This window comes from Typopeltis vanoorti, chromosome 20, assembly GCF_054136105.1.
Source record: "Typopeltis vanoorti isolate ZY-2024b chromosome 20, IOZ_Tvanoo_1.0, whole genome shotgun sequence".
Classification (NCBI taxonomy): domain Eukaryota; kingdom Metazoa; phylum Arthropoda; class Arachnida; order Uropygi; family Thelyphonidae; genus Typopeltis; species Typopeltis vanoorti.
In genome coordinates, this window is record NC_143568.1 from 17,963,931 (window position 1) to 17,978,367 (window position 14,437).

General features: G+C 35.3%; 2 protein-coding genes across 3 annotated transcripts in view; one reads left to right on the forward strand and one right to left on the reverse strand.

Moving 5' to 3' along the window:
• Positions 1-14,437, forward strand: part of LOC150095259 (kelch-like protein 40a) — a 90,758-nt gene that overhangs the window by 51,925 nt on the left and 24,396 nt on the right. The gene's annotated exons all lie outside the window — the stretch shown is intronic.
• LOC150095260 (E3 ubiquitin-protein ligase rnf146-like) overlaps positions 1-14,437 on the reverse strand; it is a 78,115-nt gene that overhangs the window by 13,224 nt on the left and 50,454 nt on the right. For both annotated transcript variants that reach the window (XM_090410788.1, XM_090410789.1), the window contains exon 4: positions 3,956-4,131. In XM_090410788.1, the coding sequence (XP_090266914.1) occupies positions 3,956-4,131 (176 nt within the window). The remainder of the gene's footprint in view (positions 1-3,955; positions 4,132-14,437) is intronic.

The following is a 14,437-nucleotide window of genomic DNA, read 5'->3' on the forward strand; positions in this document are numbered from 1 at the left end:
TACTTCATTTTTAATCTAATACTAAATATCCTTAATAATTCATCAAATAAAAAAGGAAAAAACAAAACAATACACTTACTGCTATTATGCATAATTTATTCTTTGATAACACACTGAACTGGCAGTCATTATCCTTTTTAAGTTATTTATTTTTTTTTTTTGTTTCATCATCTTCAACAAAAGTATCACCACAACTTTAAAAAACCATGCTTTAACCATAATTAAGAATGATGAAACAAAAAAGCACTACTTATATTGTTCAAACAATTCCTTCTGAATGGCTACTCCAAAAAAAATTGCTAAAGCAAGGTGAGAACATGCTTTCAAACCGGTTATCATCCTACAGAACTTTCTACATTTCCCCAAGGAAAAATACCCTGGGGTATATCACATGGCAAATTTTACTTCAGTCAGATTGGAAGAAGTTTTGAAATCCATAAAAAGGAATGTGTAAGTGGTGTGAAATAAAAAAGTGGTCTCACTATACATATGTTCTCTGAACTGAGATATAAAAGAATGGCCATCTGCATTGATTACTAGAAGACATGTTTCACTAGGATGCCGAAGGAATCTTCTGAAGTAATTCATTCACAGTGCACCTTAAATGGAAACTAAGGCTTTATTCTTCACAATATTTGGAACTCGTTAATTCATTTATGCAACTTAAAACACCTTTACTACACCAATAAGACCTACAGGCATTGCATAATGTACTGCATATGATGTATTAGATGACAAGTTTCCAATTTTGCTGTATGTTCTCCAATGTTCTTCCTGATGCTATCAGTCAATGAATGGCAAAACATATCAAAATATTATGTTGAATTCTTCTAAATAAGTTCATGTTACAAAACACAAAAGACATCTGCTGCTGAGTGGGAAGCATCTATGACCATTCATGTGTAATAATAGAAAGTTATTAAAACAGTTATTAATAATAAAATAATAGAACAGATAAATACTTTCAGTTATCTTGGATGTGAAATATCATATGAAGGAGAAAAAGACAAAATTAAAACTTCAAAATTGTTACAGATTATAGGCCTGATAAATAGAACACTCAATGCAAATATAGTACAAAAAAGAAACATGCTTGAAAATATACAATACTTTAGCAGTGCCCACATTATTTTATGGCAGTAAAATTTGGGCAATAAACAAACAAGATAAACAAAGAATAAAAACAAGTGAAATGAGATTTATGAGAACTGCAAAATACACATTATTAGATCAAAAAAGGAACAAAGACATTTTAAAAGAACTAAAACTAAATCAATAGAAGAAAAACTAAACAATTATAAACAAAAATGGATAGAACACGTAAACCGAATGGCCAACACCCGACATCCTAAACAAATACTAAAATATAAGCCAATTGGAAAGAGAAGGCAGGGTAGACCTCACAAAAGGATATTGGATGGATAATGAGACCGGAACAGACCAATATGGTCTATAACCGTAATTAGTGTTATTATGATGATAGAAAGTCATCATCATAAAATTCCTGCCATGTACCCTCAAGGGGTGTACTGGATATGATAGTACTACATGAAAAAAATTACATCATCACTACCTTCCTATCTACAATTTTCCTCCAAATCAGTCTATTGCTTGTCAAGACTCCAACATTATCAGATCTTATATTTCTATCAAGTAACAGACTGAGTTGGAGGAAAATTGTAGATAGGAAGTTAGTAATGATGTAATTTTTTTCATGTAGTACTATCATATCCTGTACACCCCTTGAGGATATATGGCAGGAATTTGATGATGATGATATTTCTATCGTCTAAGGCACTTTGTACCGTTATCAATCCACCTATATCTTGGTCTTCCTCTGGGTCATTTTGCTGCCAACCTGGCAGAGAACACAACACTTGTTTTGCTAATCTTTCTTCGCCCATTCTGTTTAAGTGACCATACCACCAGAGATTAGCTCTGCTAACGCATTCCTGTATGCTGACAATGTCAAGTTCTTTCCTAATATTCTCGTTTTTAATATGATGTTGCCAATGATGCCATCTGTTCATGCCTATAATCTTTCTCAGGACTCTCATATCTGCAGTCTCTAGTCTTTGGTCAAGTGTTTTACTACTGACCCAGCTCTCAGATCCACAAGTTAAAACTGGTTTGAACACGGTCTTGTATAGAGCTAATTTAGTGTTCCGACGAATTTCTCTCTTATTCCATATGAATTTATTCAATTGACTTGCCACCATACCAGCTTTGCTGATTCTGTTGTCTATTTCTATATTTAATTTACCATCTTCACTAAAATTCGTGCCTAAGTAGCTGAAATGTTTTACTTGTTCCACAGGTTCTCCATTCACAACACAGTTGACATTTTCAATGATTCTGCCTATTTTCATTGTCTTTGTCATTTTATTGCTGACCTTCATACCATATCTATTACAACAGTTATTCAATATAGTCAGAGAATCTTGCAGACTTGTAGCGGATTTATTTAGAAGTATAACATCATTAGCATAAAGCAAAGAGCTGACATTAACATCTCCAATTTTGATATCATGTTTAATACCACTTTCCTTCATAATGTGATCCATATAGATAATGAATAACAGAGGGGATAATGTACATCCTTGTCTCACATCAGATTTAACATTAAACCATCTTCCTGTACTTCCTTCAATTCTAACTGCTGACTTACAACTCAAATAAAGACTAAGTATTGCTTGATATAATGCCCCATTGATACCATATAGCTGTAGCGTATTGAATAGCTTCTCTCTTGGCACCTTATCATATGCCTTTTCCAGATAGACAAAACTTAAGTATAGATCTGAATCCAGCTTGTTCTTCACCAAGCTTTTCTTCCACAATTCTTCTCAAATGCTTCTCAAGTATACTTGCATAGATCTTGCCAGGAACACTCAGTAGGGATATACCTCTGTAATTCTCACATTCAGTTTTATTTCCCTTTTTATATATGGGTACTATCAGAGCTCTACTCCAATCATCGGGAATTCGTCCCTCTGTCCAAGCTTTCTGAACTATGCAGTGCAGCCACTGTAAGACTCTTATACCACCATACTTCAACATTTCTGGTCGAATATCATCTACTCCTGCTGCCTTTCCACATTTCAAGCCTTTGATGCTTTTTCTACTTCAAGTATGGATATGTATTCCTGACTGCATGCCTGGTCAGTGTTTTTTACCACAGTGCTGTCATCACTGCTTGTTTCATTTAGCAGTTTTTCAAAGTAATTACTCCATACTTCAAGGATATCTTTTTCTCCTGTTTTCATGTCACCTTTATCATCTCTAACTCCTTTTACAGCACTCTTTTCTCCATTCCTAAACTTCTTCAACAACCTCCAGATTATTTTACCACCTTGATATTTATTTTCTATATTCTTGCCAAAGTCCTCCCATGACTTTTTTTTTACCTTGATATAATGCCCCATTTTAGCTAGTTTTATACAGTGTTTAGCATTCTTACATTTGTCTCTGTATTCTCTAAGAGCACAAGCTGACTTATTTGCCAGGAACTTTTGATATGATTTCTTCTTTTCCTTCACTGCCTCTTTAACTTCCTGTGTTAGCATGGAGTTCTAATTTTTGTATCCTTGCAGGCAACTTCACCACATGACTCTCTAGCTGAATCAATCAGGGCTTTCTTCAAGGCTTGCCACTGAATCTTCAAGGTTTGATTCCTGTTCTCAAACTCTTTCATTTTTTCTTCAATAATCTTTGTGTATTTTAGTCTACAGTTCACATCTGAGAACTGCTCAACTTTTTTTCGCTTTAAAACTTTCTTACACGTTATTCTTTTCAATGTGAAATTCAATTTTATCCTGCTCAAGACTAAATAGTGATCACTTCCAATTTCAAATCCTCTGTACACTCTGGTGTCCTGCACCAGGGAGAAAATGATAGAAAGTATAACCATATAAAGTTAAATGACATAAATAGTTAGTCATTTTAAAATACATACCTTTTATCAGCTTTCTTAAAGGCATTTTCAATTTCTAAACTGGTACGCTCATCATACTGCCACCATCCATTACGTCCTTCATAAAACCACTGATAGCCATCTTCAAATGCAACACTTGGTTCTGTATCTTCGATAGACACTAACTCTGGATTATCTAAATAATCAGCTGGAATTTCCTGTATGGGGGGGGGAGAAAAAAATCAAAACTGATACTATGTAAAGATAAACTTTTTCAGCTATGGACATTACATTATTCCATGTGTGACTAAACAAATTTTGTATAGATTTTTAATGGTTTCTAGAAGCCTATATCAGTTCTGTTCTGATGACACTAGTTAAAATTACTAGCAAAATGTAATCAAGTAATAAAACTCTTCCCCCCATCCCACCACCACCATTTAAAATGTGTGTCCTATTCCAACAAATCATGTATGATAGATATGTAAGTCTCAATTATTTTATGAAACACTAGGATTCACGAAAAGGTTATGTTAATGCATGTATGCCTATGTGAATTCATCATCAATCTAATATGTACCCCTATGGAATGTTCAGCTTACTATGACAGCACTACATGATTATGTTTACACTATTAATCTCCTATCAACAATTTTCCTCCAAATCAGTCTATTACTTGTGAGAACTCCAATATTTCATATCTAACATTTCATACTTCTAAGGCACTTCTAACTGAATCGATCCACCTAGACCATGGTCTTTTTCTGGGACTCTTTCTGCTATCTTGGCATCAAACACCTGTTTTGCTAATCTTTCCTCATCCATTCCATTTAAGTGGCCGTACCACCTTAGATTAGCTCTGCAGACACATTTTTGAATGCTAATAATATCAAATTATTTCTAATGTCTTCATTTTTAATATGATTCTGCCATTGATGCCATCAGTTCACTCCTCTAATTCTTTTCAAAACGTCATATCTGTGGTCTCTAGTCTTTGATCAAGTGCATTATTTCTAACCCAACTTTTGGATCCATAACTTAAAACTGGTTTGAACACTGTCTTGTATACTGCTAATTTGGTGTTTTGGCTAATTCTCTCTTATTCCATATAAATTTATTCAGCTGACTACCCACCATGCCAGCATTGCTTATTCTGTTGTCTATTTCCAGATTTAACCTGCCATCTTCACTAAAAAACTGTGCCTAAATAGATGAAATATTTTACTTCTATAAGATCTTAAAAGATCTCCTGCAGCTGAAGTTTTTATGATCCTGCTTATTGCTGATTTTCAATTTCATGCCATATTTGTTATAACTGTTATTCAATTTAGTTAAGAGAATCCTGCACACTTGTGCTAGATGATGCTTAGGAGTGCAACATCATCTGCATAATGCAAAGAGCTGTTTGATATCTCCAATTCTTATATCAGGCCTAATGCCACTTTCTTTCATGCAGATGATGAATAAGAGTGCAACAAAAAATGTGAAGTTAATCCTTGTCTTACCACTTATTTTCCATTTACCCATCTTTCTGTATTTCTCTCAATTCTAACTGGTGACTGACAACTTAAATATAGATTATGTATTTTTCTGTATAATGTTCCATTCACCCAAATAACTGAAAAGCTTTTCTCTGGGCACCTTGTCATATGCTTTTTCCAGATCTACAAAACTTAAGTACAGATCCTTGTCATATTCCCACAATTTATCAACTATTTGTCTTAAAGCAAAAATAAAATCTGAAGTATACTTGAGAAACGATTAAGAAGAATTGTGGAAGAAAAGCTGGGTGAAGAACAGGATTCAGGCCAAATAGAGGCTGTCAGGATCAGATCTTCACTTTACGACAAATAGTCAAGAAAGCATGGGAATCTAACAAAGATCTGTATTTAAGTTTTGTCGATTTGGAAAAGGTATATGACAAGGTGCCAAGAGAGAAGCTATTCAATACGCTACAGTTATATGGTGTCAATGGGGCATTATATCAAGCAATACTTAGTCTTTATTTGAGTTGTAAGTCAGCAGTTAGAATTGAAGGAAGTACAGGAAGATGGTTTAATGTTAAATCTGGTGTGAGACAAGGATGTACATTATCCCCTCTGTTATTCATTATCTATATGGATCACATTATGAAGGAAAGTGGTATTAAACATGATATCAAAATTGGAGATGTTAATGTCAGCTCTTTGCTTTATGCTAATGATGTTATACTTCTAAATAAATCCGCTACAAGTCTGCAAGATTCTCTGACTAAATTGAATAACTGTTGTAATAGATATGGTATGAAGGTCAGCAATAAAAAGACAAAGACAATGAAAATAGGCAGAATCACTGAAAATGTCAACTGTGTTGTGAATGAAGAACCTGTGGAACTAGTAAAACATTTCAGCTACTTAGGCACGATTTTTAGTGAAGATGGTAAATTCAATATAGAAATAGACAACAGAATCAGCAAAGCTGGTATGGTGACAAGTCAATTGAATAAATTCATATGGAATAAGAGTAAGCATCAGAGAGAATCATAGTAAGCTGAACATTCCCTATGGAATGTTCAGCTTACTATGACAGCACTACATGATTATGTTTACACTATTAATCTCCTATCAACAATTTTCCTCCAAATCAGTCTATTACTTGTGAGAACTCCAATATTTCATATCTAACATTTCATACTTCTAAGGCACTTCTAACTGAATCGATCCACCTAGACCATGGTCTTTTTCTGGGACTCTTTCTGCTATCTTGGCATCAAACACCTGTTTTGCTAATCTTTCCTCATCCATTCCATTTAAGTGGCCGTACCACCTTAGATTAGCTCTGCAGACACATTTTTGAATGCTAATAATATCAAATTATTTCTAATGTCTTCATTTTTAATATGATTCTGCCATTGATGCCATCAGTTCACTCCTCTAATTCTTTTCAAAACGTCATATCTGTGGTCTCTAGTCTTTGATCAAGTGCATTATTTCTAACCCAACTTTTGGATCCATAACTTAAAACTGGTTTGAACACTGTCTTGTATACTGCTAATTTGGTGTTTTGGCTAATTCTCTCTTATTCCATATAAATTTATTCAGCTGACTACCCACCATGCCAGCATTGCTTATTCTGTTGTCTATTTCCAGATTTAACCTGCCATCTTCACTAAAAAACTGTGCCTAAATAGATGAAATATTTTACTTCTATAAGATCTTAAAAGATCTCCTGCAGCTGAAGTTTTTATGATCCTGCTTATTGCTGATTTTCAATTTCATGCCATATTTGTTATAACTGTTATTCAATTTAGTTAAGAGAATCCTGCACACTTGTGCTAGATGATGCTTAGGAGTGCAACATCATCTGCATAATGCAAAGAGCTGTTTGATATCTCCAATTCTTATATCAGGCCTAATGCCACTTTCTTTCATGCAGATGATGAATAAGAGTGCAACAAAAAATGTGAAGTTAATCCTTGTCTTACCACTTATTTTCCATTTACCCATCTTTCTGTATTTCTCTCAATTCTAACTGGTGACTGACAACTTAAATATAGATTATGTATTTTTCTGTATAATGTTCCATTCACCCAAATAACTGAAAAGCTTTTCTCTGGGCACCTTGTCATATGCTTTTTCCAGATCTACAAAACTTAAGTACAGATCCTTGTCATATTCCCACAATTTATCAACTATTTGTCTTAAAGCAAAAATAAAATCTGAAGTATACTTGAGAAACGATTAAGAAGAATTGTGGAAGAAAAGCTGGGTGAAGAACAGGATTCAGGCCAAATAGAGGCTGTCAGGATCAGATCTTCACTTTACGACAAATAGTCAAGAAAGCATGGGAATCTAACAAAGATCTGTATTTAAGTTTTGTCGATTTGGAAAAGGTATATGACAAGGTGCCAAGAGAGAAGCTATTCAATACGCTACAGTTATATGGTGTCAATGGGGCATTATATCAAGCAATACTTAGTCTTTATTTGAGTTGTAAGTCAGCAGTTAGAATTGAAGGAAGTACAGGAAGATGGTTTAATGTTAAATCTGGTGTGAGACAAGGATGTACATTATCCCCTCTGTTATTCATTATCTATATGGATCACATTATGAAGGAAAGTGGTATTAAACATGATATCAAAATTGGAGATGTTAATGTCAGCTCTTTGCTTTATGCTAATGATGTTATACTTCTAAATAAATCCGCTACAAGTCTGCAAGATTCTCTGACTAAATTGAATAACTGTTGTAATAGATATGGTATGAAGGTCAGCAATAAAAAGACAAAGACAATGAAAATAGGCAGAATCACTGAAAATGTCAACTGTGTTGTGAATGAAGAACCTGTGGAACTAGTAAAACATTTCAGCTACTTAGGCACGATTTTTAGTGAAGATGGTAAATTCAATATAGAAATAGACAACAGAATCAGCAAAGCTGGTATGGTGACAAGTCAATTGAATAAATTCATATGGAATAAGAGAGAAATTAGTCAGAACACTAAATTAGCTCTATACAAGACCATGTTCAAACCAGTTTTAACTTGTGGATCTGAGAGCTGGGTCAGAAGTAAAACACTTGACCAAAGACTAGAGACCGCAGATATGAGAGTCCTGAGAAAGATTAGAGGCGTGAACAGATGCCATCAATGGCATCTGTTCACGCCTCTAATCTATCTATCATATTAAAAACGAGGATATTAGGAAAGAACTTGAGTCAGCATCCAAGAATGCATTAGCAGAGCTAATCTCAGGTGGTAAGATCACTTAAACAGAATGGGTGAAGAAAGATTAGCAAAACAAGTGTTCTCTGCCAGGTTGGCAGCAAAACGACCCAGAGGAAGCCAAGATATAGGTGGATTGATATGGTACAAAGTGCCTTAGATGATAGAAATATAAGTTCTGATAATGTTGGAGTCTTGACAAGTAACAGACTGATTTGAAAGAAAATTGTAGATAGGAAGTTAGTAATGATGTAATTTTTTTCATGTAGTACTATCATATCCTGTACACCTCTTGAGGGTACATGGCAGGAATTTGATGAAAATGATGATAAAATCTGATCTTGACAACCTCTATTTGGCCTGAACCTCACTTATTCTTCTCCAAGTTTCTCCTCCACAATCTTTCTCAACCTCTTTTCAAGTATGCTTGTATAAATCTTACCTGAAACACTTAGTAGAAAAATTATTCTGTCATTCCACACATTCAGCTTTATACCCTTTTTTTTATAGATGGGAATTTCACCTTCTGACCACGTCCTCTATATATATACTGTAGCCACTGCAAAACTTTTATACCCCCAAACTTAAGCATTTCTAGTAGAATATCATCTGCTCCAGCTGCCTTTCCACATTTCAAGTTTACGACAGCTTCTTTTTCTACCTTAAACATTGATATGTACTATCCTTTGCATTACTCTTGAAAATTTTCTACTTGGTTTGTTTAACAGTCTTTCAAATTACTCCAGACAATCTAGGATATCCTTATCTTAAGTTTTCATGTCACCATCATCTTTGATTCCTTTAACAGTACTCTTTCCTCCATTTCTAAGCTTCTTCAATAACCTCCATTTTGCCACCTCCTGATATTTGTTTTCCATACTCTTACCAGTCTTCCCATGACTTTTGTTTAGTTATTTTTACACACAGCTTAGTTCTCTTACATTTTTCTTGGTATTCTTGTAGGGCATCTGCTGACTTATTTGCTAGGAACTTTTGGTATACTTTCTTCATTTCCAGGGCTACTTCTTTAACTTTTTTTTGTCCACCATGGTTTTATTTTTCTATCCTTGCAGACAACTTCATCACATATCTCCCTAGCTGAATCAATCCATTTCTTCTTTAGAGTTTTCCACTGAGACTCCAAGGTTTGTTTCTTATTTTCAGTTGGTTTAATTTTTTCTACAATAATGTTTATATAGTTGAGTCTACAATTTACATGTAAATGCTTTTTAAAACTTTCTTACTTACCATTCTTTCCAATGTGATATATATTGTTATCCTGCTTAGTAGTAGGTAATGGTCACTTCCAATTTCAAATGCTCTGTACACACTCTTGTATCTTGAACCAACATATTGATATCACTATTAACAATGACTTAGTCAACGAAAGTTTTATTATTTCTTGTGTGAATATCTTTATGTTGAAACATGGTGTTAGTAACGACTAATCTGTGTCCTGAGCAGAAATCCAGTAAATACTTGCCATTATTATTAGCTTTGCCCTTTTCACCAAATTCATTACTTATTTTTAATGGCATTAACCAAACAATTTTATCAAAAGATGTTATATTAACTGCTTATATTTCACTGAATTTCAAATCAGCATCATTAGAGCACAACACAGCTAGTATATGACAGTGAGTAATTGAAACAATACAACTGTAATAGATCTAAAGTCCTATTTTGGCACCCTCTAATGCTGTAAAAAAAAAAAAGTTGTTCTTACAATAACAGTCTCCCAAATTTTTGGCAAATTAATGCAAATATATTTTTTAGGTTAGGAGAATACTCCAAAGCCATGGCAGACTCAAAAAATAATCTTTCAGATCTATAACAGCTTCTAAATAGCACCATTGTTTTCTTCCATCTAACCCTATGTGAAGGGGTATCCAACGCATGGTCTGCTAGTCCTGACTTGCCCTAGTAATAGTAGCAAATATATTTTTTTATGTTGTTAACTGATCTTCCTGTTTGCCCATAGTAGACCAAGTCACAGGGAACTTCATACACTCCAGGGTGTGCTAGAGGGTGAAGTTTAACCTTAGGTGAGCGGATCTGAGTTGCCAGTTTAACATGAGGTTTGAATGTGGTGCGAAGGCCATGTTTCATCAGTACTTTGGCTATCTTTTCTGATGGACCTCTGATATAGGGAATAGAAATGGTAATGTTGTGTTCCTGTGTATTAGGGGAGGGAGAAGTAATGGAGCTATTGAGTATTTTATCTATTTTTTTAGGGATTATAGCCATTGGCCAAGAACGTATGGCGCAGATATTTGAGTTCTGACTCTGTGTGTGTTTTTAAAATGCCATACTATTGAACTGGATGATGATGTGATTGTATAACGTAGGTATCTTCCTGTGTGTGTATTGGCTTTCTGTAAATGGAAAAAGATAGTCACCCATCTGAAAGGCAGGTGACTAATGTGTCAAGAAATGGTAAACAGTTATTTGATTCTTTTTCTACTGTGAAGTGGATTTTGGGGTGTTGGCTGTTTAGGTAGGTGACAAACGCATCCAAAGTGTCTTGTCTATGGGACCAAATGCAAACACGTCATCTACATAGCATAACCATACTAGTGGCTTGTTATGTAACTGTGGTAAGTACTTGGTTTTCAAAGTGTTCCATGTAAAAGTTTGCTAAAAGGGGGTGAGGAGGGGGGGGACCCATAGCAGTACCATTAATCTGTTTGTAAATTTTTTCTGTCCATGTAAAGTAACCTGCATACATAGTAAATTTGAATAATTCAGAGATATCAGGGGGAAATTTAGACCTGATCAAATCAAGAGTGTCTATCAGTGGTACATTGGTAAATAAAGAGGTAACATCAAAACTAACCATTATGTCTGAATTTTTAAGGATGTGATTTTCAATTAGTGTTTTGAAATGGACTGAATTTTTTACAAAAGTAGGGGAGTTGCCAATGGGGGGGGGCAAGAGACCTGGCTAACTGTTGGACCAGTTTATACGTGGGACTATCTATGCTATTGACTATGAGGCATAGGGTATATTAGGTTTGTGGATTTTTGGTAGTCCCATGAAGTGGTTTTATATTTTTTGATGATTTCTTTTGGCCAGGAAGTCACTTTTTTCAGTAATTTTCCACCAGCAATGGCCAATAATACGCATTTAGATATAGCAAGCATCCTAAACAAGGCTAAACCACCAAAAAAGCAATATACCACATAATGGACTAAATGCCTTAAAAAAGTTGTATAAGAATAAAAATATGATTATTACAAAAGCCGATAAGGGAAATGCAACAATCATCATGAATCAAGAAGATTATAACAGTAAAATGCAAGATCTCCTATGTGACAGTTCTACGTACTACCCAATTATAGATCGAGATCCCACTGTGCCTCAAAGGAAAAAAGTCCGAAAATTACTGAAAAAAAAGTGACTTCCTGACCAAAAGAAATCAAAAGTTTGCTAAAGAAGATGAGGAAACCCCTTTAGCAAACTTTTTTATTTATTATTATAATTATAAGTATTTACAAGTAATTATTATTTTTTATTTAAATTTTAATTAATTTTAATTATAATTTATAAGTATACAGTTATAAGTAATTATAAGTATAAATATAATTATAAGGAAGAATTTTTGGCGTTGGTTGGCCCTTCCTGGCCACAGGTTACTGGCATTAGTGAAACATGGCTAACAGAAGATGATATAGTTAGTGAGATAGAATGTGTAGAGTACAGTGTGTTCAGGAGTGACAGAGAGAATAAAATGGGGGGAGGAGTGTTATTAATGATAGCTGATGAACTGCAACCAAGGAGAATAGAAGTTGTATTGCAGAATAGTGAAAAGAGCTCATTTGAGGCTGTTTGGTGTGAGATTGAGACTAATGGAACAAAATGTTGGGTGCTGCTATAGTCCAGGTGATGGAATAGATGGTGGAAATTGCATGCATAGGCAAATTGATGAAATGAGTGGAAGGAGGATAATTATTATGGGGGATTTCAACTATGGTAACACTGATTGGAAGGAGGAGAGGACATATGTGAGGAAGGAACAGGATTTTATCCAATTACTGAGGGATAACTATCTGAGACAGCATGTAATGGAAAATATTAGGGGATCAAGAGTGCTTGACCTGGTAATAGCATCTGAGAATTTGACTGTAATGAATATGACCATGTTGCCACCTATTGGTGAGAGTGATCATAGGGTCTTGACCTGGGAGGTGGCTAAATGTGTGAAATTTTCGATTAAGATAGGGTACATGTGGAATTACCATGCTGGCAAGTATGACAAGCTTAGGAGATTGCTTGGTTCAGTGCCATGGCATGTAAAACTGCAAGGGCTAGATGTTGATAGGGCATGGGAAGTGGTCAGGGAGCATTTGCAGGAGGTTATGGCTGACTGTATACCAAGAATCCGAATAGTAAATGAAGTAGGGGTTAAATGAATGAATAACACCATTAAACTTGAGTTGCAGAAAAAGAAACAATTGTTGAAGGAATTTAAGGAGCAAGGAGACCTGCAGGCACATGAACAGTATAAAGTGCAGGCCAGAAAGGTAACAAGTGTGGTGAGAAAAGCAAAAACGGATTATGAAAGGAAATTAGCCATGCAAGCTAAAGAGAATCCCAAACAGTTCTTTCAATATGCTGCTAGTAAAAGAAAAACTGTACACGGCAGAATGATTTTAAGGAACGCTGATGGCAGGGAGGTCACTGAATCAGTCTATAGTGGAATTACTGAGTGAGCACTTTGCAAGAGTATATCATCCAGGTGATGATGTTGAAGGAATGAAGAAACCATTAGTTTATATGGGAATTTTGATGAATAATCTATTACAGAACCTTAATGTGAATACATCTGTGGGATTGGATGGTATATCAGCACGGGGTCTTATATGAAGCAGCTAAAGAATTGTCAGTGCCCTTGACCTTATTGTTTAATCTGAGTCTCGGGTCTGGTTTAGTCCCGAAGGAGTGGAAAGAGGGGAAAATAGTTCCACTGCATAAAGGAGGATCCAAGACTACTGTTGCAAATTTCCGACCAATCAGCATATCAGGAGTCGTTGTCAAGGTCTTGGAGAAAGTGGTCAAGGGAAAAATACAGGAATGGATTGATGAAAATGAGATACTGTATGTGGGACAGCATGGTTTTGTGAAAGGTAGATCTTGTCTCAGTAACTTGCTCCGGTTTTATAACACAGTGATGGCAGTACTGGATAAGGGTAATGGATTTTCAATTATACTACTGGATCTGGCTAAGGCCTTTGACAGGATACCACATGGAAGTCTAATCCATAAACTGCAATATATGGGAATGGATATAGGGTCGGTGAGATGGATAAGAGGGTGGTTGATGGAGAGATAGCAGAGAGTAGTTTACTCAGGAGTAGAGTCCAGAAGACGGCCTGTGACTAGGTGGTGTGCCGCAGAGTTCTGTTCTTGGACCGCTGCTGTTTAATTTGTTCATTAACGATATAGGGAAGGATCTGAGAGGAATGGTTCATTTGTTCGCTGATGATGCTAAGTTGGGTAGGGCAATAGTGAATGCAGAAGATGTCAAAATTTTGCAGAATGATTTGGATAGATTGGCCGTCTGGGCTAAGGAGAATGGATGTCAATTTAATGTGGCAAAATGTAAGGCTATGCATTTGGGGTGAAAAGATTAGCAGCAGCATATCTCATTGGTGGAAATTGATGAGGGCAGGAATTTGTGAGTGTTGGTGGATAGGGAGTTGAAGTTTAGGGGGCACATTGCAAAAGTGGCTAAATCAGCTCATCAAATCACTTGGATGCTGAAGAATTATTTGACAAGCAAAGATAAGCAAGTTATTGTTCCTCTGTATCGAACCTTGATA